Genomic DNA, 24107 nt, shown 5'->3' with positions numbered 1-24107 from the left:
TTGGTCCTATCATTAATTGAGGTATAGTACTTTTTGTCAAAAGGCGGCTCTGGCAATGTGTAATCCATGGATAACACAGTGTCCGTAGGCGCCTCATGACCAAAGGGAAAACTCCCTCAGCCTTACAGCACTGGTTGCAGCCACAGTGTCCAGTGCTTGTTTAGCCACAGAGTCCAGAGGCAAGAGGTGTAGCATTAAATTCAGTGCATTGGATAGTGTCCTCGTCAATGTGGCTGTGCTGCAACATTCGGCTTAGTATTGAACAGGATTTGGATTTTTGAAGCGCCGTCCACCAGACCACAACACCATATAGCATTGTACGCGCATGATACGCGGCTTAAACCAAGGCTGCGGAGTTGAGAAACTTTGTCTCAACTTCGTACAAAATTGCTAGACTCCGACTCCGGGAACTCAAAAACAATATATTTTATACTCACCAATGGCGGTGAGGTGCTGCAATATAGAAAAAATGGGTATCAATTAAAGGTATTAGCGTGTAGAGTACGAATATTTAAAAAATAAATAAAAAATTGGACCCGCCAAGGATCTACGGGATTTTAAGCCCGCCAGGCAAAAAGAGTATTAAATGAAAGGTAATAAGGATTCGATTTTTCCAATTTTTATTTTTATCCAAATAAAGGATGAAGAGGACGAGGAAGGTGATGATGAGTATGAAGACATCACAACGTGGGTGTAAGGGAACCCACATTAAATATACTCCTGGAAGCATTAAATGTGATTGCCACATCCACGCTGCAATTCCTGGGTAGCGACAACAGTAGGTAGCACTTCCCTCCCAAAAGAGGCACTTCCCCAGAAACGGACTTCAAAATCCCCGTTCCTGGGCTCAATTCTAATTCTAAGTCAATCTAGCCCTTACCGTCGAACCACTATACCGTCGGAACGAGTGAGGCTATCCACAATAAATTTTGCATAGACACTTCTTAATATGGGTCATTTGGATTGATTTTAATTTATACAAAAAAAATCTAACTATGTACTTAAAAATTGTTTCGTCCTATGCGTACGTGTGATTAAGGTGATTAAGGGGCCAACTTTTCCTGCAGTAGACTTTCAAACCGTTCGAAAACTGATCTTCTTCAAGAAACGTGTGCAAGTTTTTAATATTTTTAAATATGGAAAAACTAAAAGTAGAAACTTTCTCCATAATGAATAAGCAATTTTTGTCCTGCAATATAAAATTCAATGAAATTTGTTCAAAACATAAAATTTTAATGAAATTTTATATACAATTCAATTAATTCAAATATACAATTTCAATTAACTATTTTCTTAAGATCAAATTTTTTTGCATTTTTTATAGAGGTTTTCAAATAAATAATTTTTTAAAAAAGACTTGATTTGACAAAATTTAAATTTTTTTTCTTTAACACAAAATTTCAAGATCAGTTTTTACGACAATATTTCAAAGAAAATTATTAAAAAAATGATGAAGACTCATGGCGAATCAGAAATCGCAATACATATAGCCGGTCAAATGTTTTTAAGCAATATCACACATCTTGCCATACTTTTGAAAGTTCTCTGCTGTGCTGTTCCTTGAATATTGAAATTGCACGAAATGGCCTATGGACAAAGCCAAAATGGTGAAGAAAAAATTTCAATGAGACCTTTCCTAAAGACAAAATTTCGAACAAACTTTTTAAGGACAAAATTTCAATGAAATTTGTCTAATGACAAAATTGCAATGAAGTTTTTCTAAAGATAAAATTTCAATTAAACTTTTTTTAAAGACAAACCTCCAATGACATAAATTTAATGAAATTTTTACTATAGACAAAATTGCAGTTCAATTTTTCTAAACTCAAAAAATAATAAATGGAAAGTCATTTATGAAGTTAAATAAAACTCAATCAGCAGTTAAAGTTTAAAACGGATGGTCCGTTCGTAAACAGGAAATTAAATTTAAAGGTAGCATGCAATTATATTAAAGTTTTGGTTCTGTTCTCAGTGCTCAAATTCTACGAATAAGGTAAAATCTTGGGCCAACCTTTTTTTCAGTGAAGGAAAAACGAATGCCTTATTAGGTTTTCTGCTGAAATCGAAGAAGGTTGTTTTTTATAAACTAATATATTCGAAAAAAGTTAGTCTTAATATAATTTTTTTTGTTCGTAATATTAAGGAAGCGCTTTTGTCCTAAATGAAAAGTAAGTGACTTACTGTTTACGATTTTATGCTTGGTTTTAAAAACTATTCTACCTTAAATAGTACGTTTAATCTTCAAATCTCGACCTTGGCATAAGGATGCATGTCTTAAAGCTATATTTGAGTTGCGTTAATGGTTGTATATTAACTATTAACTTTAATGGTTGTATATTAACTTTGATAAAAAGTCAAAAATTAAGTTAAGAAACACTTAAACAAAAGCCAAGTTTTTATTAAATTTTAAGATATTGCCATTATTATGAGACATGTTTCCATATTTTTAAATTAGACCTCATTAAGTGGTCCATTTTGAAAAAAATGGAAATTCGGAGTGCAATTCCAATATTAGCCAAAGGTATTTTTTGTGTGTGTGTGTTTTTTTTTTGTGGGTTTCCACAACTTTTATACCAAAAATTTTACCTATGTGGTCCACATCCGAGGAGAATTATTAAATTATCTTTGCCATGTGATAACGTTTAAAAAGGGAGTGTAATGCATGACGTTTATGTAAAGGCTGTGTTTCAGAGTCGGATTCCGATAGCGAAAGTGTCCATTAAGTGCTCCTAGTGCCTCTACCTTACCATCTGGAACAACAACATTTTACACTCCACAAGCTACACCCAAACTACCAACTACGACTCCTAAACCACTAAAAGTTGCCCCGAAGAAGAAAGCGATTTTTGCAGTCAATTCGCTGCTGAGACTTCCACCGATGACATGTTATTTTATATAAAATCAAAGATTGACATTGATGTCGAATTGAGTGTTCACAAATTTAAGTACCATGAAAGGCGAAGCAAAGCTTATTTCCGAATCATTGTTCCAGAATACATTTTGGAAGTTGTTATAAAACCTGAATTTTGGTCCGCTAAGGCTTTTATCCGAGAATATATCTTCAAGCATACGCCTCGATCTGATGTTGTTTATCTCCCAACTAATTCTAACTCTGAAATTATGCCAAAAAACTGAATTTATCATTTGCTGCTGATCACATATCTCTAGTATATCAAAATGTTAGAGGGTTAAATACAAAACTTTCATCTCTTTACTCAGACAGCTTTATTTTCGATTTTCATATCATCGCTATTACTGAAACTGGGCTTCAGAATAAGGTATACGATTCTGAAATATCACATTCCAAATATCAAATATATAGGCGTGATCGGAACGATAAAACTTACAAATCTGGTGGTAATGTGCTAATAGCGGTCTCCACTGAATTTCCTTCTGAAGAAATCATAGTGGAATCTTCCTTGGATATTGAATTTGTAGCCGTAAAGATATTTTTGAAAAATGTTTCAATATTTATTTCATGTTCTTACGTCCCACCCTCTTCATGTGAGGACATTTATTTAAAACACATCTCAACCAAGAGACACATTGATTGCCCTTGGGGATTTTAATATTCCTCAAATTAACTGGATTCATTCGTCCGAGTCAAATGATTTAACACCCGTGATACCAAATGACATTTCTAATGAATGCATCGGCATATTCTTAAATTTAGGTCTTTTTCAAATTAATTACATAAACAATTCATTTTCTAAATTACTCGATCTTGTTTTCGTTAATCAACCATCTGAGTTATGTTTAAGTTCTAATGATCCGGTTGTAAGTCCTGAGGATAGATATCATCCGACACTCAAATTACTTATACCCTTTCCCACTCTTAAAGTTAAAAGAGATGTAGCAATTGAAAAAGTGTGCTGTTTTGCTAAAACTTCTCTCGTCATTGGAATGAAATTTTCAGATCTTAAGATATCGTTGAAATGATTTCAACTTTTTATACTGTGCTACTTGACTTTATTTCTCAATCTTTCCCTAAAACTACTTTTTGTAACGCATCTGGTCCTCCATGGAATACAACCAATCTTTCTAGGCTGGAGAACAAGAAGAATAAATTATATAAAAGGTTTAAACGCTCAGGGTCAACGTCTGACTTTTCGATTTATTCTTTAGCAAGATGCGAATATAATAAAGAAAACGAATTTGGCATATGGTAGTTATTTGAATAAAATTAGAAATCAGTTGAAATCAAATCCAAATCAAAGCGCTGTTGTTATAATTTACCGAACTTTCTTAGATATAAAGCTAAAGTAGCTGATAACGATTCAGGCATTGTCGACATCTTTGCTGACTTTTTTAGCACTACTTACTCAGATAATTATTATGATTTATGTGGAATATATCCAAACACAATCAACAATTCAGCTTTTATATACGTGTCTGGGATTGAAGAAAACGTAGTACTTGAAAATTTAAGGTCGCTGAAGATAACTTTTAATCCCGGTCCAGATGGAATTCCATCGAACATTGTAAAGCATTGCGCTCTCGAACTTTCGTATCCCCTTTGTACACTTTTCAACAGTTCATTTAAACATGGATATCTGCCGGAGTTGTGGAAGCAATCTTATATTAGACCGTTATTTAAAGCATTTCAATTTTGAATGCTATTCCGAAGCTATTAGAGAAAATTCTGACTGACATTATTTCACATCAAGTCTCTTCTATATTGTGTTCCTACCAACATGGGTTCCGGAAATCGAAATCGACGATAACAAGACCTTGGATTTCTTCTAGACCAACACTTAAACTTCCGTCAACACATCTCAATGGTTATAAACAAAGCACGTAGTGCTCTTGGCTTCATGAAACGCTGGAGTAAAGAACTCAATGATTTCTCTGTGACGAAAAACTTATATACGTCGCTAGTTAGAAGTAATCTCGAGTACGGTTCAGTGGTATGGGATCCGTACTACAATATTCATTCTGATTTGATAGAATCGGTTCAAAAGCAGCTTCTACTATTTTGTCTCCGTCGAAATGGATGGGACAGAAGTTCATTACCTTCGTATGAGTACCGATTAAATCTTATAAAGCTACCTACATTAAAAAGTCGTAGAACCATGTTAAACATTACGTTTTTGACTAAATTAATTCATGGTCAAATAGATTCCTGCTTTCTTTTGAGTCGCATTTTCTTTAACGTTCCTATCAGACCTACCAGATATTTTGATCTTTTGAAAATTTCTTATTATAAAACCAACTATGCCAATAATGATCCTTTTCGGCACCTGTGTTATCAATTAAATCAACTGAAAGATGTAATAAATCTATCTGAGAATCGAGAGAGTTTAAAGGGGAAAATTGTATTATTTTTAAATTCTTAGGTTAATACATTTGTAAATATATTGTTATTAGTCTGTAAGGGTATTTATTATCTATAGACTTAAATAAAAAAATAGAGAGATCGATTTATATGGGAGCTGTATAGGGCTATAGACCGATTCAGACCATAATAAACACGTATGTTGATGGTCAAGAGAGGATCCGTCGTACAAAATTCAGGCAAATCGGATAATAATTGCGACCTCTAGAGGCTCATGAAGTCTAGACCCAGATCGGTTTATATGGCAGCTATTTCAGGTTATAAACCGATTTAAACCTTATTTGACACAGTTGTTGAAAGTAAAAATAAAATAAGTCATGCAAAATTTCTGCCAAATCGGATAGGAATTGCGCCCTCTTGAAGCTCAAGAAGTCAAGTCCCCAGATCTGTTTATACGACAGCTATATCAGGTTATGAACCGATTTCAACCATGCTTGGCACAGTTGTTGGATATCATAACAAAATACTTCGTGCAAAATTTCATTAAAATCAGATAAGAATTGCGCCCTCTAGAGACTCAAGAAGTCAAGACCCAAGATCGGTTTATATGACGGCTATATCAGGTTATGGACCGATTTGAACCATACTTGGCACAGTTGTTGGATATCATAACAAAACACGTCGTGCGAAATTTCATTCCAATCGGATAAGAATTGCGCACTCTAGAGGCTCAAGAAGTCAAGACCCAAGATCGGTTTATATGACAGCTGTATCAAAACATGAACCGATATGGCCCATTTACAATCCCAACCGACCTACACTAATAAGAAGTATTTGTGCAAAATTTGAAGCGGCTATCTTTACTACTTCGGAAGTTAGCGTGGTTTCGCCAGACAGACGGACGGACGTACGGTCTGACATGGCTAGATCGACATAAAATGTCGCGACGATCAAGAATATATATACTTTATGGGGTCTCAGACGAATATTTCGAGTAGTTACATACAGAATGACGAAATTAGTCGGCTGTGCATCCGGTAGGATTCCATCAGATCATCGGTCTCAAGTGGAGGATCTGTGTGGAACTCTGTTGAGGGTCCACCCATACAAATGATGAGCTGCGAGTATAGAGGGGACATCTTCCAGTCGGCAGATTGTATTGTTACCGTAAAATAGCTCGTCGGGAGGTATCCACGCTCCCTGAGAGGGCACAAAGCTCGACCTGGTGAGAAAAATGGACAAAGGCGACGGCCTTCATCAAGGGATTGGGCAGTAAATTTCCGGCGGAACGCATGTTGGGATTCTTGTGCAGGGAGGTCTTCCAAAGGGAAGGAGGAAGTAACTCTCTTTGTGGTTTGCATTGATCAAGTCTCCGTGACAAGTTTGGCTAATACTAAAGGCATGGCGCACTACGTGAGCACGATTTTTCAAGATTGGGAAGACTAGGAGAGGCAAAAATCCTCATATTAAGACGTCAGGCCGTGCAGTGACAGGTGACTCAATACCGCCTAACAAACGGGGGGCTGACAACGAGACAATCACCGTCTCTTTCAATATTGAGAAGACTAGGACAAGCAACGATCATAATACTAAAACAACAGACAGTGCAGGGGCGACGACGGAACCATCACCAACTGTAAGATTCGGAGGACAAGAATAGTTAGAAATCTTAATATTCAAACATCAGGCAGCGCAGCGATTGTAGACTTAATGCAGCCCAACGAACAGGGAGCCGACGATGGAACCATAACCTGCTCCAAAGAAGTCCATTTACTTAAGATTTGGAAGACTTAGATAGGTATACGTGCTAGTTCTGAAACATCAGGCAGTACAGGAAAGGGAAACTATATACAGTCTAACGAATAGGGATTCGACAGTGGAACCATTATCGAATATGAAGATTCGGTGGACTATGATAGGTAAATAACCTAATATAATAAAATAACACATCAGGCAGTGTACTGAAAGGAAGGGGCGGGCGATGAGAAGTTCACCCATTCCCATGTAGCCCATTTAATGGAGCACCAATTTAATTAGGAGCCATGGAAGACCCGGAACAAAGTTTTTCGACTGACCCATACCAATTACCAATTATTCTATGCTAACACTGGTACTTGACCGACACAATCCCATGGCAGCCGGTTGTACGCACCGGATTGACCCGATGGAATCCTCATCGGCAAGGGCTGCCGCCTCAAGGTACGTGTTCGTCTTTTTGTGTCATGGGAGAGGCACATCCCGGAGTGCCTTCTCCGTACGCTTCTGGTCCGTGCCGGGATTGAAAAGAACCCCGGACCCTGGTTCTGTTCGGTTTGCCAGAACCGCCTTCATCATCGGTCAGTGTCGGTGAGGTGTAACCGGTGCTTGGAGTGGGTACATTTCCGTTCTTGCTCTGGCCTAACTTCGCTACGGGAGTATAGTCATACTGGCTATGTCGCTAGGTGCTGTGCGAACATAGCCAGCAGTGGGTCACAAGCGTCGCCGTCGTCGCCTTTGGCGTCCTCGTCGTCGGACTATGTGACCCCCCCGACCTCTCCCGTACGGCAATTTATGCAACGACAGCACCCTAGCCCTACTATTGCCAGGCCAATGCCGGGAAGTGTATCGTTCTTGCAGTTAAACTGCAACGGACTGCGTGGCAAGATTGATGAGATTGTAGATTTTATGAGTCGGAAGAGCATATCGGTCGCAGCGACCCAGGAGACAAAGCTGACTAACACCTGCAGCTTGCACAGTTGTCACGGCTACAATGTGCTACGTAAGGATCGCTCAAGGAATGGAGGTGGGGGATTGGCCTTCGTTATACACCATTCCGTGCAGTATAGACCTATCTCGCCTGCGCTTGACGCAGTGGCCCAAACATGGAATGTATGGGGGTAGCAGTCAGGTCTGGTACTGCCGAGATAGAGATATACAACGTGTATATACCGCCGGTTGGTAGCTGTGTCCCGATTAATGGCCAAGCCTACAACCCCGACATAAGTGGCTTGCTATCTGGCCATAGTCGTCTGGTTCTGGGGGATTTTAATGCACATCACTCGTCATGGCATTCTCCCCTAGGTAACGACCAGCGTGGCATAGCTTTGGCAGAGCAGATAGATAGCTCCACGTTTTGCACGGTGAATGAGGATGCCCCCACTAGGATTACGAGGAGGTGCAGCAGCTCGCCAGACATCTCAATTGCATCCCCTGATCTCCTGAGTGACGTATCCTGGCAAGCCGTCATCTCTTTGGGGTCAGACCACCTCCCCATAATCCTCACCATCGACCGACCACCCGACTTCTTAACCTCTGAGCGCCGGACGTTCATCAATTACAAGAAGGCCAATTGGACTAGCTTCAGAGAGTATACCAATCGCCGCTTCAATGAACTGCCACCCCCCTCTAATGTGCTTGTGGCCGAGAGGAAATTCCGAGACATCATCAACGCAGCAGCCGCTCGCTATATACCAGCCGGTCGAATACCGCAAGTGCGACCCAATTTCCCGGCGCAAGCAGTGGTAATCGCAGACGAGCGTGATGGGATTCGTGCTATGGACCCCGCTAACCCCAGAATCAGCGAGCTGAATCTGGAAATAAAAAGGGTAGTCAATGAACATAAGCGGAATTTGTGGCTGGAACACTTGGAGCAATGTAACTTAGGCACCGGTGCAGGCAAACTGTGGGCCACTATTAAGTCTCTCTCGAACCCCGGTAGACGGGACGACAGGACCTCAGTCACTTTTGGCGAGATAACCGTGACTGATCCGAAGAGATGCGCCAGGTTGTTCAACCGTCAATTTATTGTGCATCCCGAGAGAGACAGGGCAAGGGGGAGAGCCATTCGCCGTATTCGTGATCTCCGAGCCGATGAACAGCCATCACAATTTACCGTGGGCGAAGTTACGAATGTCATCCGTGCCGCCAAATCTTCCAAGGCGTTGGGCACCGACGGAATCTCTACACTGATGCTGAAGAATCTGGATTTACCTGGAGTTGAGTACCTTACCACTGTCCTTAACCTGTCATTGAACACTCTTATAGTTACCGATGTCTGGAAAATGGGCAGAGTGATCCCGCTACTGGTAAAGCCTGGTAAAGACCCGAATTTGGGGGAGTCGTACAGACCGATCTCCCTTCTCTCACCAGTGGCTAAGACGCTTAATGCATTACTCCTCCCCAGCCTCGTAGGAGAATTTCCATTCGCCGAGCATCAACACGGATTTCGGAGACTGCACAACACAACAACAGCTTTGCATGCCATCACCACACACATTTGCCGTGGCTTCAATCAACCCAGGCCATGGGATCGGACGGTCCTCGTGGCACTGGACCTGTCGAAGGCATTCGACACGGTCAGCCATGCCAAATTATTTGAGGACATCGCCAACACGTCCCTCCAGCCAGGCCTGAAACGTTGGGTCGCGAATTATCTGTGTGGCCGCCAGTCATTTGTGGAATTTAGGGATAAGAAGTCAAAACACCGTAGAGTGAAACAGGGAGTTCCCCAAGGTGGGGTGATATCTCCGGCTCTGTTTAACCTCTACCTATCCTCCATCCCACCCCCTCCAGACGGCATAGAGATCGTATCATATGCGGACGATTGTACGATCATGGCATCAGGCCCCCACCCATTGATGACATCTGCGATAGGTTGAACGTCTACCTCAACGAGCTTGCCTCATATTTCGCTGCAAGAAATCTGATGATATCCGCCACCAAATCTTCAGCCACACTGTTCACTACAAATACGCGTGAGGTGAATACTGAGCTGACTGTGATGGTCGATGGAGAAACGATTCCGACCATCAAGAGTTCCAAAATACTTGGCGTTACATTTGACAGCTCCTACACTTTCTCCCCACATGCCACAGCAATCTGCAATAAAGTCAAAAGTAGAAACAAGGTCCTCAAGTCACTCGCTGGCAGCACTTGGGGTGCAGACAAAGAAACCTTGTTGACCACGTACAAAGCAATTGGCCGGTCTGTGGTAAGTTATGCAGCGCCAGTGTGGTCACGTCAACTTTGTGACACGCAGTGGAATAATATTCAGATCTGTCAGAATGCCGCCCTCCGAACTGCGACGGGCTGTCTCCTCAGTTCTCATGTGGACCACCTCCATCAGGAGACAAAGATCCTAGCAGTGCGAAGACATAACTACATGCTGTCTAAGCAATACCTTTTGGGCTGTTATCGCAGAAATCATCCAAATCATCATCTTGTGGATAGATACCCACCGCCCAGAAGCCTTAAGGTAGATCTACACGATCTAGAGCGTGAGGTCCAGCGCTACAAGAGAGAACCTCTAGATCAAGCGGCATATCAAGCGGGTCTGAACAACATTCATGCAGACACGGTAGCAGACGCGTTAATTGGCTACCGGGTGAATGTAGTCCTTGGAGAACGACCGCCACCCATTGCACCCGAAGAAATCGACCTCCCCCGGCAAACCAGAGTGGTTCTGGCTCAATTACGTTCCGGCAGATGCAGCCGCCTCAATTCCCACAGAGCTAGGATTGATGCCGAGGTGCAAGATGTATGTCCCGATTGTAACCAGGGACCGCACGATACACGTCACCTGTTTAACTGCCCGGCCAGACCCACTCGACTCAGACCCAGATCCCTGTGGACGCACCCCATCTTAGTCGCGGAGTTCCTGGGTCTTGACACTCAACAGAATCAAGCAGACGAAAGATAGTACACAATAAACTGCTACAACAACAACAACAACCGACAACCTGCGTTATTTGTCATAAAGGTTTGAATTATATATTTTACCCAGAATTGTCAACGTCGGATGCAACGGTGGTAAGACAGGAAGACTTTAGGGCATGCCTGGCATCACTTTATCTGCCTTTCGACTCTACGACACCGCTACCCACGTCGGAGCTGCAACGGCTGGTGGGGAAAGCAAAACAGATAGAAAACAAAATCCTAATAGGGTGCGATGTGAACTCTCACCACTCTTCTTGGGGAAGTACCAACACTAATAAGCGGGGCCAAGCCCTGGAAGAATCCTTGAATACTAACGACCTAATAACACTTAATATTGGTAACACCGCTACCTTTGTTAATAGGATTAGGGAGGAGGGTTTAGATGTGACGATATGTTCGGAAAATCTATGTGATGAGGTTCAGGATTGGAGGGTCTCATGTAACACTCTTTCTCTGACCATCGCTACATAAGGTTTAGAATCGCACTGCCAGCGCCGAATCCGAAAAGCTTTCGAAATAAGTTGAACACCAACTGGACAACATTCGGAAGACTAGTCAGAAGAAGACTTGGGCAAGATAATTTAAATTGTCCAAGCATAGAAGAGATTGACGAAAATGTCAACAGGATTACGACTGCACTGGTGGGGTCCTTTAAAGATAGTTGTCATCTTCGGGAAATGAAATCAGCCCAAGAAAAACCCAGGATGACCGGGAAGATTCGCATTATTAAGAGAGGTCCGCAGACTTTTTAACAGAGCGCGTCGTAAAAAGTAGGAAGTTTATTGAGATGTGTATTACACACGGCTCAAGGAATACAATAAAATTACCAGAGCGGCAAAAAGTGCTCCTGGAGGCTTTTCCGCTAACACGTCGATAGCGTTAATGACGGCGCCGAGATAAGAAAGTTTCTTTCAAAAACCCATGTCCAAACTGAAACTTTAGTAGACGATATTGGAGTGAGAACAGAGACAACGGAGGACATGTTAAGGCTTTTGAATGGGACGTATTTTCCACGAGATTCGACGGGCTCACTGAGACATCGGAATCTTGGAATAATGATGTTGGTCGGAGGCTTATCATTACATAATTTATGGTCAAGGAATCCTTGATGAGCTTCCAACCAGTTAAGTCACGCGGACCTGATGGAATATTTCCGGCGTTGCTGTAAAAGGAGACCGACTAGCTAGCGCCTCATCAAGCCACTATTTTCACAGCGTGCTTTGGACTTGGATATATACCTGGCAGGCGCTAGAGTGGTATTTATACCCAAGGCAAGGCAAGCTATGCGGCTTACAGACCTATAAGCCGTACGTCCTTTCTACTCAAAACCATTATAAAGAGTGGGACATCCAGCGAACTGCTCAAATACAAACAGCATGCCTTCGCAAGGGAAGGTCGGTGGAGACTGCCCTGCACGAGGTTGTGCATAAAATAGAAGAATCCTTCGATGCCAAGACGAACACATTGGCGTTTGCATTGCGTTGCATCATGGGAGCGCTTAATAATGTGCGGACCAACACAGTACCGGGTGGACCGGATCCTTAGAGACTGGATAAACAGGAACAGGTGCATAAATTGCGGGCCCCATGACATAACTATAAGGGAGAAAGTGGCACAGGGCACGCTACATGGGGCATTTAATTTCCACTCCATTGGGTGATCACCATAAGTAACCTATTACGGATGCTGCTTGACGAGGGATTTGAACCGTATACAACCCAGACGATGTTATAGAACTTCCAAGGGGCAAGGATCAGAATCAGTTAAGCAGAAAGACCGAAAGGGTCTTTTAGATGGCATACAAAAGGGCTAAACCCAGATGTATTAATTTTAACCCAAAGAAGACTGAAATATGCCTGTTCACGAGGTAGAAGATGGTCGGTCAATTTAACGCGCCACTTTTCCTCAATAAAACGATTTCGATATCTGACAAGATCAAATATTTAGAAGTGAACTTAGACAGGAAACTGAATTGGAAGTGTCACATTCAGAAGCGCACTGAGAAAGCTCACAGATATTGGGCACTATGTAGACGGGCCGTAGGCTCGAAATGAGGCTTAAATCCAACGATTGTCCATTGACTCTACAGGAGCGTGATTAGACCAATACCTACTTACGCCTCAGTAGTTTGGTGGACTGCTATGGAGAGATAGTGCAACATAAGGACCATACAACAGGTTCAGAGAACATGTTGCCTTGCCCTAGTGGGCGAAGAGGACCACGCCCACTAGGGCGCTTAACACAATTCTGGATATCCGACCCATTGACATACAGATTAAGTGTAAAGTAGCCACTGCTGCTATGAGACTTAAGGCGATGAGAGAATGGATTGAGGATGGGAGCAGCTCATACCATCGCGGTATAATCGAGACGACGATAGGAAACCTGGACGAAAGGAAAGAGGTTTCTGATCGGATACCTGAGTCGACACTTGAAGTCGAGGCACTGCTGACGGCGGCACAGTCTTGGATTGACGGAACCCTAAGATTGTCATCTTTAAAATCTTGTAACACGGATAGATTAAAGCTAGAAGACATAGTGGACCTGGGAGTCTACATTGAGAACCCAGGTACTGAGATCTGTTTCAGACTGCCTTACCATAATACGGTCCTGCAGGGGGAGATCCGGGCGATCACGAAGTGCGTGAGGTGGTGTTGTGTTAACTCAAGGGCGTCGAGTGTGAACACCTTAACCCTTATGGCAAGGGCAATAACAACCAGGGCGGTAAGATCACGAACAGTCTTGGAATGTGAGATGGAGAATGACGTCTTCTCTGAGGATGGTACGATCCGCATCGTTTGAGTGCCGTGCCATGGCGGAGTAACTGGGAAAGAGAAGACAGACGATTTGACAGTGGAGGCCAATGTTGTTGCCGTCAATAAACTTGGTTAAACCGAAGCCTTTCTGGTCGACGCAGTCCAAGTTAAAGGAGTGAGCGACGAATGCGCATGTAGCTCTGTGGAACAGCGACGTGGTCGGTAGAACAGCGAAAATCCTATGGGGAGAAGACAAGGCTAATACGGAAAGGAAAGTAGGTATCACCATAGGACTACGAGCTCACTTACGCAAAATCGGTGCGGCAAGTCACCGTAGGGCAAGTATGGCCTACGGGGAAGATGATGAGACGTTGGAGCATTTCTTATGTCAATGCCTGGCTTTCGCGGCTAACAGATAACGGGACTTTAGTGAGGACCAAATGCCAGACATGAACCAGCTTAGGGAAGTGTTATGGAAAACTATAAAAGATTTTGTAAGTAGCACGGAACTCCTAATTTAGATTTTGTTTTTCGAATTTACTTTTTTAGATTTGAGAGCGCACTAGAAGTCAATTACTGGCTTAGTTGTGTGTCCATAGTGGCATGGGGCGGATTAATACCCGCACCTTCTTTTCAACCTAACCTAACCTAACCTAACTTAAATCCTTATTTATTATAAACTGTTAAAATTTATATTTAAAAATTAATTACTAAGTGCGTATTAAATGAGGAATGAAAATATTAAGCTTGTTGTTAATTCCGATTTGCTGCTGAGACGACAGAAGAAGACATCTTGTCTTATATTAAAAGTCAAAACTGATATAAATGCCTGCAAATTAAAATATGCGGAAAGACGAAGTAAGGTCTCTTTTAAAATTATTGTTCCTGAATATATTTTTGAAACTATTGTTAATTTTTTTTTGGCCATCAAAAGCCATTATACACAAATATATATATAGGGATGTTCCCAGATCTGTATGGGTTATCTACCTAATATTCAATCAAAAAAACTCAAAATCAAAATGTTAGAGGGTTAAACACTAAATTATCAGCCTTATATATTGAGAGTTACGATTTTAGTTACAATGTTGTAGCATTTGTTGTAGCAACATATACAACAGCACAGTTTGTTGTCAAAATTTCCAGATATTTAGACGTGATCATGTAGATAGTTCAAAAAGAAGAGGCGGTGGTGTCTTGCTAGCTGTTTTTTCTGAATTACCTACTGAAGAAATTTTCTTTTCCAAACCGGTTAATGATGAAAATGTCGTTGTTAAGTTCTCCCTTAGATATTTGTCCATATTTATTACCTGTTCACACATTTCTCCGTGTTCAAGCGTTCTGCCAGATATTAAATGGAGAGAGAATTAAGAGTTTTAATATTAACGATTTGTTACCGACTGAAATGAATGAGAGTACTGGAAAATGCATTGGCCCGTTAATAAGTTTTGGTCTGTCGCAAACAAATAAGGTCTGTAAATCATGTGGAATACTACTTGACCTCATATTCGTAAGTCATTCCCGCGACATATTGCTTTTCCTTTTGACCCCATTTCCCGTCCAGAGGATAAATATCACCCAACTATAAACCTTCAGAACCCTCTTTCGTTCCATTCTATAGGGTGATTTTTTTGAGGTTAGGATTTTCATGCATTAGTATTTGACAGATCACGTGGGATTTCAGACATGGTGTCAAAGAGAAAGATGCTCAGTATGCTTTGACATTTCATCATGAATAGACTTACTAACGAGCAACGCTTGCAAATCATTGAATTTTATTACCAAAATCAGTGTTCGGTTCGAAATGTGTTCAAATTTTGACAAATTTTGTTCAGCGATGAGGCTCATTTCTGGTTGAATGGCTACGTAAATAAGCAAAATTGCCGCATTTGGAGTGAAGAGCAACCAGAAGCCGTTCAAGAACTGCCCATGCATCCCGAAAAATGCACTGTTTGGTGTGGTTTGTACGCTGGTGGAATCATTGGACCGTATTTTTTCAAAGATGCTGTTGGACGCAACGTTACGGTGAATGAACACATTTCGAACCGAACACTGATTTTGGTAATAAAATTCAATGATTTGCAAGCGTTGCTCGTTAGTAAGTCTATTCATGATGAAATGTCAAAGCATACTGAGCATCTTTCTCTTTGACACCATGTCTGAAATCCCACGTGATCTGTCAAATACTAATGCATGAAAATCCTAACCTCAAAAAAATCACCCTTTACAATACATGCCCTAGGAAATCATATCAAAATTAATCTGTATATTGCTTCTCAAAGGCAGATTACGCTCAAATACATTTACTTCTGAGTTCAATGGACTGAAATACTCTTCACATAATGAATTATTTTGGATGATATGCTACAAATGTTCTATCGTACTCTAGGACACTATGTATCCGAAACTGTTTTATAGAGAGTACCCTTTACGAATTTTGGTCCTCCGTGGAATACTCCCGCGTTGTCGAAATTGAAGAAAAGAGAGAATAAACTCTTTAAGAAATTCCTAAGAAGTGGTTCACATTTCGATTATGCGAATTATTCAGTAGCAAGGTCGAAATGCATAATTATGAATAAACAACTGTATGGCAGGACATAACAAAGATGAAGAATGAGATGATTTCGAATCTTTAATCCTTTTATGGTTTTATTAACAATAAAAATTGGATAAATTGCAGCGGATGAAGATATTGGAAACTCAAATATCCTTGCATTATTTTTTAGTACCACTTATTTCAACATTATTATTAACAAATCTTTTTATTCTGGACGTTTTCCTGAAATGTGGAAGGAGTCTTACATTGTTCCTTTATTTAAGTCGGATAAGGGAACTAATGTTTCCAATTATAGAGGTATCGCGAAGCTTAATGCTATACGAAAATTATTTGAGAATCTTATTATAGACGTAGTCTCAGTTTGAAGTTTGATATTTTTATGCATTGCATTGCATGCTTTAATACGATTATCAAACTCCGTTACCCCTTATTACGACAATCAATACGAAATATATTTAATAACTTTATGAATAGTTCCTTCTGTGTCCGAATTTACTGGTGCATATACCATTTTAAATTTGTTGCATTTTGAACTGAGCAATGTTACAATTGGATGTGCGGAGAATGGTTTGAATGCCATTTTCATGAATTCATTTGTAAAAATAATGCATATTGACCCCTCACTCATTTCAACACCAGCAATCAACCCTATTCATAGAAGAAGAATGTGACACAAGCCGTGCATTGCATGTCGTTTGTTTATCTCACCAAACATTCTCAAAGGCAACGAATATGCAGCGAATGGTGTGAATCATTATAGTGTTCGTTGAATAAAGCCTTATAGCTTTTAAAGGGAATGTTTTTAAATACTTTGTTAATTTCTGTTGTAACCACCACCATAGAATCGGGAAAGGTATTGGGGAAGAGAATGCCAAAAGAATTTGGGACCAAAGTGTCTGGAGAGCCCCCCTGCACCCAAAAGAACCACAAAGGAACATATAGGCCAATGCGAGATTTAAAAAATCCCTTTATTTAGGGAGCGGGTTTGTAATTTTGTTTGTTCAGTATAGACTCAAAAACGACTAAACAGATTTTCTTAAAATTGTCACAGATTGTGTAGGTTGATCTGGAAGAGGTTATTTATATTTTTTTGATATCGGTACGGGGTCGGACGCTCCTCCTTACCCGAAACCAACACTCAAAATAGAAGTGTGCCGATCGGGACAATATGAAACTCAAATGAAAGTAATTTGGGAGTAGAGTACGAATTTGATATTAAAAATTGGGTTCAAGTACCTAGGTAGTCGCCATGACCATAAAACCCCTCAAATAGGCATTTTCGACAATCATGACAATATGGGACTCAAGTGAAAGATATTCAAGAGTATAATACGGTCTGGCTATATAATTTGTTGATATCGGAAACGGGCCATCCCCCTTACCACAAAATCACTGTCCACCCACTTAAAGCCATGTTCGCTAAGTATGTCCTGTTTGTTGGTGTTTTGAAGGTGTGGTGGACACCCAGGCATTTGACCTCAGAAGTGATACCAAATTCGTGTGCTACTTCCAAATACCTTTCCTTTGAACCCCATATAACCATGGTCAAAAAATTTCCTATTTGGGAAGGTCTTTGGGTGTGGGGTGGCTTTTAGGAAGGGGTCCCTTTTGTGATATCAACAAATAATAAAGTCTATTGTTCCTTCCAAACCAACTTACACAATATGTGAAAATTTCACATTTTGTAGGTTTGTATGTTAGGTTAGGTTAGATTGAATGGGTTGCCCACCAAAGGTGAGTTCACTCGGAGGTCAGTTTGGCCCATTGTGGTACCCAAGAAAAAGAAAGGGAAGAGAAAGAAGATGTGAGACCTCAGACCGGAGGTTATACACGATTAAAAGAATCTTGTCTTTCTTTTATTCGTGGTGTGGAGAACCCAGGCAAGCACGGATCTACCTACGCCGGCCCTTGTGTCACCCCACGTCGGATCCATCCTGTTCCCTCAACAAACCTCAGGAGATATACCAAAGGTGCGTTCGCAAGTTTATCCAGATCACAGAAGAAACGGCTCACTCGAAGGGAGAGCCTACGTCTCTACAGACACAGACAGGAACACAGCAAGTGCTCAATAGTCTCATCCTCATCGAGGCGCACTCGTCCACCCAGGAGCGTCACATCGTGGGCCCGGAGCCTATCCAGGGATTCCAAACAATCCACCACACATCCCGACTGCACCATCCTCGAACCTAAGGCCTTGAGCGCCGCCATACTGTCCACATAAATTCTGAGTTTCGAGGGCGGTAAGTCGCTTACCAGAATTTCTCTTGCGGCCGCTGCAATGGCACAGACCTCTGCCTGAAAGACCGTACACTTATCCGGCAGTCTCAGAGACATACTGATATTGAGTGCATCAGAGTAGAGCCTCATCGGTCTAGCCTGACTCCATCTTGGAGCCATCTGTGAAGATCGACGTCTCATCCTCCTCAAGCACACCATTCGAGGTTTGTATGTTAGGTTAGCATTATACTTAAAATATATATCACTTGATCCATACGTTTTCATGATTGGTCAGTAAAACCTATTAGGGGTGGTTTTAGGCGCGGTTTGAGATGTTAGAGTGCCACTCAAATACTCGGGCACAAATTTTAGTTTCATATTCCTAATCTACTGTCAAATACCTTTCATTTGAACCCCATATAGTCATGATCAGCAAATATTACGATTACGGGACTAGTTTAGGCGGTTGGCGCCCCCCCGCTTCTTGAACGTCATATCTAATTTCATATTCGAAATATACTCCCAAATACCTTTTCTTTGAGTCCCATATTGCCATAATCGTTCAAAATGCCTATTTGGGGCAGTTTTAGGTTTGGCCGGCCCTATTATATTGTACTTGGACACTATTTTTAATATAATATACGAACTCTACTCTCAAATACTTTTGATTTGAGTTGTGTTGGGGTAAGGGAGTTTTAATTTTTTCTAAAAATTCTAAATTTCTAATTTTAGAGTGTCAGCTTTCATTTTGTTTCTTGTAACGGCAATATTAAAAAAATGCATATAAAAGCAATCACCAAAAAATGATTGGAAAGTGAATGGTTGGTGCACACCTCATTTTTTCAAAATCGTTAATTGCCAATATTCTTCTGTTAATGTGAAATTGGTAAAGGTACCTCAACAATTTTTTTCTTCAAAATTGTGGTCGCTACAGGGTGCAGAAACTGACCCTTCGGCGATGACATTTGGTCATAAAGTCAGAACTGAATTTTGTGTTGATGAGGCCGATCCTAATCTTTTAGAGTGGGGTTGTCTTTGCGAGTATCTTAGTTTTATAGTAAAAGTTTCAGCGAATGATGATATCAAATATTTCAAAAAATATATTTTGACCAATTTTTACGAAGAACCATCTATAACATTTGGCTTAAAAAATGTCGCTAATATCTTCTTCGAACTTTATTAAAATCGATCGAAAATCCGTTTCTGATGGAAAATTGCAGCCAACTATTGTCGTATATGCTTTTAATTTCCATCGCGTCCTTATAAGTCCTAAAGTTTTCCTAATTTATTGAAGATAGACTAAGAAAAGCTGGTAGAACTAAAAATCGCAACCAGAAGAGACGTTACTCCACGCTACTTTATTGCAGTTGTAAACTTTTATCTTTCTTTGCCCACTAATTGATGTCAAATGATATAGCGGCAAAGATAAGTGTAATATAAAGCTTGGTCTCATAGATAAAAGTCTGCTGACTAATATTATTTTAACACATTTCCTCACTTAAGGTTGGTATTAAGTTTGTATTTCACTGTGAAAATTAATATTTTTTACGTTTACTTTTTGTAGATAAGATAATAGATTTTTAAGCAAAAAGTCTTTCTGATTTCACTCATTAGGGCATTCCTATTATTTATGATAAAATTTTAATAAAAGTGTTATGTTAGCAGTGATATTTTTTCAGTTTTTCGAAAAAATAATCGTGAGAAACATGGCTATTCCACTGTGAAACACGAACTTAATACCAACATTTCTGTAAACATACAATTTGACTCGTCGAATTTCATTAAAGATTTTCACACATAACACACATTCATTCTTCATAACAATCATTCTTCCCGAAATCTTTCCTTTACAATGGAAAGATTTTCGTGGAAGAAAAACAAAAATGTAAAAAGTAAATTTTAAAGTGTTTCAATTAATATTTTACTGTGCTACGGTCAAAGCCAACAGAACTAACAAATTAGTATTTTCGTCCCTTAATCACTCTGAACTCCGTATCAATTGCCTTGAATATTGTATTGCGAATCATGGAGTTCCAGAAATAAACACGAAATGGTTTCATTTGGTATAATTATTTTAAAGTGTATAGTAATCCGGGTGAGCATTGCGGAGTTTGAAAATTGTGCTTCCGAATCCTAAAAATTTTCATTTTATTTGATGTAATTCAAATTATTTATAATTAAATATTAATAATTATTCTTTGGAAACGTTTTTCAGACTAAGAAGCAAAATATTTCATTTAAAGACATTTTAAATAATATTTTTCTACAAATAAAATTTCAATTAAAATAATAAAATATGAGTTAAGGGAAAATTCCTATAGAATTATGTCTAACAAAAATATTTGTAAAATATTCGTCTTTCGAAACAATTTTTACAAAAAATTTGTCTGGGTATTGTTGACTTGTTTTCAAATTTCTGCAATTTTGTTGTATTGTATGGGCTATAGGTCCAATAAAACACTATATATGGATACCCAAAGATCCATTAAGAAGGTACACCGTTGAGACCAATATGTTCATCAATAAACGAACCGTCCTATCATCTGTGTAAGTGAAGGGTGGTTTGTTAAGAGCTATAGGAATGTTTTTCCAAAAAAAAAAAAAACACATAAAATTCAAAGAAATGCAAGAAATCTTTATTTGAATCGATAGTACAGTCCATATAATTTAATGTTTGAAGATTATTTCATGCAAATGTTGACCGTGACTGCGCCTCAAATGGTTCATCCGCTTAGTCCAATTTTGACATACTCTTTCCAACATTTCGGGCGTTATCTCACGAATAAATGCTTCAATTTTGTCTTCCAAAGCGTCAATTGAAGCGGGTTTGCTCTAACATAGCCCCACAGAAAATAGTCTAAAGGAGTTAAATCGCACGATCTAGGCGGCCAATTGACAGGTCCCGTACGTGAAATAAAATGTTCACCGAACTCGCCTATCAATTAGTCTTGTGTCGTTCCGGTCCGAACTAGTACCAATGAACGACTCACAACATGGAACGACCGGTACTAGTTCCATCTCTTTCGCTCTCATAGTTCCATAGTTCCATTTCTATTTTCATTTCATTTCCAATTTGGTTCCATCGGTTCTACTCAACTCTTTCATTTCAACATTAGTATATCGACAGCTGTTCGATAGCGATGATTTTTATTTTCTTGTCAGTCATTCGGTTAAACTTGTCTTCGTAAGTCGTGTTGGTCTTGGTAATGAAAGAAGAAAAAAAAACGAAAAAACGGCTTTCTTCAAAGAAAATAAAGTGAAAATTCAAAATTCGTGAAAGAATTCCAAAAAGTGAGTTCAAGAAGTGATTTTAAGTATTTTTTAAATTAATTTTTGTTTTTGTTCCTAGCAGATGGCTGAAAAAAGAAAATCCAGTGCTATTTGGGCTCATTTTGAAGAAATTGCCACGGAAAAGGCAAAATGCAAATATTGCAAAAACATTCTCAGCATTGCCTCGGGTTCAATTGGGAACCTTAGTCGGCATATGAAAAGGAAACATCCTCTAATACCAATAAAAGTGGAAAGGCAAACCCAATCTATTATCCACGATTTGGAGAGTAACATTATAGACCAGCAACAATCAACTAATATTGCCAAAACTGCGTCAAGTGTTGATATCGTTGATATTACTAACAATTCTGGCAGCATAGCTTCAAATGCAAGAACTCAATCAAACATAACTCAATTCCTCCAAAAGCCACCGCCAGCTCGCAAAGTGGAGAAGATAGACCTACAACTTCTAAAAATGATAGTTAAAGGGCACCACGCATTCAGACTTGTTGAAGAGCCTGAATTCAAAATCCTTTTGGAATTGGTTTCCCGTTGTCCAAATTATACATTGCCGTCTAGAAAAAAAGTTTCGAATGTGTTGTTGTTAAGCACCTACAATGATGTCTTAGATGATGTTAAAATTCAAATTCAATCTGCGTCTGCTGTATGCCTCACTACTGATGGATGGACATCCAGATCCCATTGTAGCTACTTGGCTGTAACAGCACATTATATTAACAACAATACCGAAATGAGAGCACATTTGCTATCGTGTGTAGAATTCAATGAAAGGCATACTGCTGAGAATCTGGCTGCTTGCATAAAGGAACTTTGTATAGAGTTCGGTATTTTGAATAAAGTGTCTGCAGTTGTGACTGACAATGCATCAAATATAGTGGCTGCAATCCGAGCAGGAAATTGGCGTTGGGTTGGGTGTTTTGCACATTCACTTAATTTGGTAGTTCAAAACTCATTACATCCAATAGACAGCATATTGAAAAAAGTAAGAAAAATTGTTACTTTTTTTCATAAAAGTTCCAATGCACTAAAAAAGTTATATGAAAATCAACGACAGGGCACACAAACACCACTCAAGTTAAAACATGATGTTGAAACCAGGTGGAACTCCACATACGAAATGCTGCAAAGGATTTTTAATCTAAAAGATGCAGTAATTACAACGCTATCATTGATTAGACCTGATCTCTTGTTTCCACTGGAAGAATGGGACTTAATAGAGGAAATTTTGCCCATACTGAAACCTTTCTATCAAATGACAATGGACATTTCAGCAGAAAAAAGTGTTACTTTGTCAAAAGTTTTGGTATTATGTAACATTTTGGAGCAGACCATTTCAAAAATTACTTCTACTAATTCTATTATTTCTAACATGTTGACAATACTGAGGAATGACTTAAACACAAGATTTGGAAGCTATGAGAGAAACTACCTCTATGCTGAGAGCGCGCTACTTGATCCCCGCTTCAAGCGCAGAGCATTTAAAAGCGAAGGTTCTTACGATTTTGCTGTACAACAATTGAGGGAAAGGATAATCCGCATAAGATTGCCAGACGTTGATATAAATAACAATTCTGAAAGCGCAAAGCTTTCACCTCAAAACGATGACCTTGATGAGCCGGATTACTGGAAATTCTTTGACGAACAATATAAAAACAATACTAAGACTGAAAACAACACGGCAGCGGCCATAAAAGAATTGGATAAATACTTAAAGGAGGACTATATAGGACGAAAATTGGATCCTTTAAAATGGTGGAACTTGATGAAAAATGTGTATCCACGACTATATATCCATGTCTTGAAAAGATTATGCATTACTGCAACATCGGTACCATGTGAGCGAATCTTTTCCGCAACGGGACAGATAATTAGTGAAAGAAGAACCCATCTAAAACCATCGAAGGTAGAAAAAGTTGTATTTCTACATAACAATATGTAAAAAAATTATCGAAAATTGTTTTTTTTTTTTCATTTAGTCTACATGTGTAAAGACATATTTTATACTTTGCAAAGTATTTACAAGATCTCAATTATTTTTACTAAAAATTGTCTAAGAGGCTAAAGTGCTGATTAAAAATTGGACACAAGACTGTATAGCTTTTGAAAAATGTTTACTGGCATTAAAAATGAAATATTAAACTTAAAAATACATAAAAGATATGAATATGCAATTTAATTTCTAAAATTTAAGTCTTAAAATGTTTTATGTATAAGTGTATAATATATACGTATATTATATATACAAAGAAATGTACAAAATGCTATGTTTAACAAATAAAACCATTTAAACCATAAGACAATTCTTATTAATGTTAGA

The 24107-nt window shown here is 39.5% G+C and overlaps 2 protein-coding genes across 4 annotated transcripts in view; both read left to right on the top strand.

The window, feature by feature from the left end:
* Positions 1–24107, top strand: part of LOC106089744 (fat-like cadherin-related tumor suppressor homolog) — a 737514-nt gene that overhangs the window by 227536 nt on the left and 485871 nt on the right. The gene's annotated exons all lie outside the window — the stretch shown is intronic.
* Positions 21450–23980, top strand: LOC131995160 (E3 SUMO-protein ligase ZBED1-like). Of its 3 annotated transcripts, XM_059363311.1 has the most exons (3): positions 21450–21790; positions 21852–22772; positions 22845–23979. In XM_059363311.1, exons 2-3 carry the CDS (start codon positions 21852–21854, stop codon positions 23727–23729), a joined length of 1806 nt encoding a protein of 601 aa, XP_059219294.1. In that variant the 5' UTR covers positions 21450–21790; the 3' UTR covers positions 23730–23979. The 3 variants fall into 3 exon arrangements, with proteins under 3 accessions (XP_059219294.1, XP_059219289.1, XP_059219280.1); XM_059363306.1 differs by having other exon boundaries at positions 21849–23980; XM_059363297.1 differs by having other exon boundaries at positions 21852–23979.

This window comes from Stomoxys calcitrans, chromosome 1 (genome assembly GCF_963082655.1).
Source record: "Stomoxys calcitrans chromosome 1, idStoCalc2.1, whole genome shotgun sequence".
NCBI classification, from domain to species: Eukaryota; Metazoa; Arthropoda; class Insecta; order Diptera; family Muscidae; genus Stomoxys; species Stomoxys calcitrans.
The sequence above is the reverse complement of the archived record's forward strand: the minus strand, read 5'-3'. Positions and strand labels throughout refer to the sequence as shown.

What these genes read in the sequence shown, in the direction of transcription:
- LOC131995160 (XM_059363306.1), top strand. Translation starts at nt 21,852, where the DNA reads ATGGCTGAAAAAAGAAAATCCAGTGCTATTTGGGCTCATTTTGAAGAA.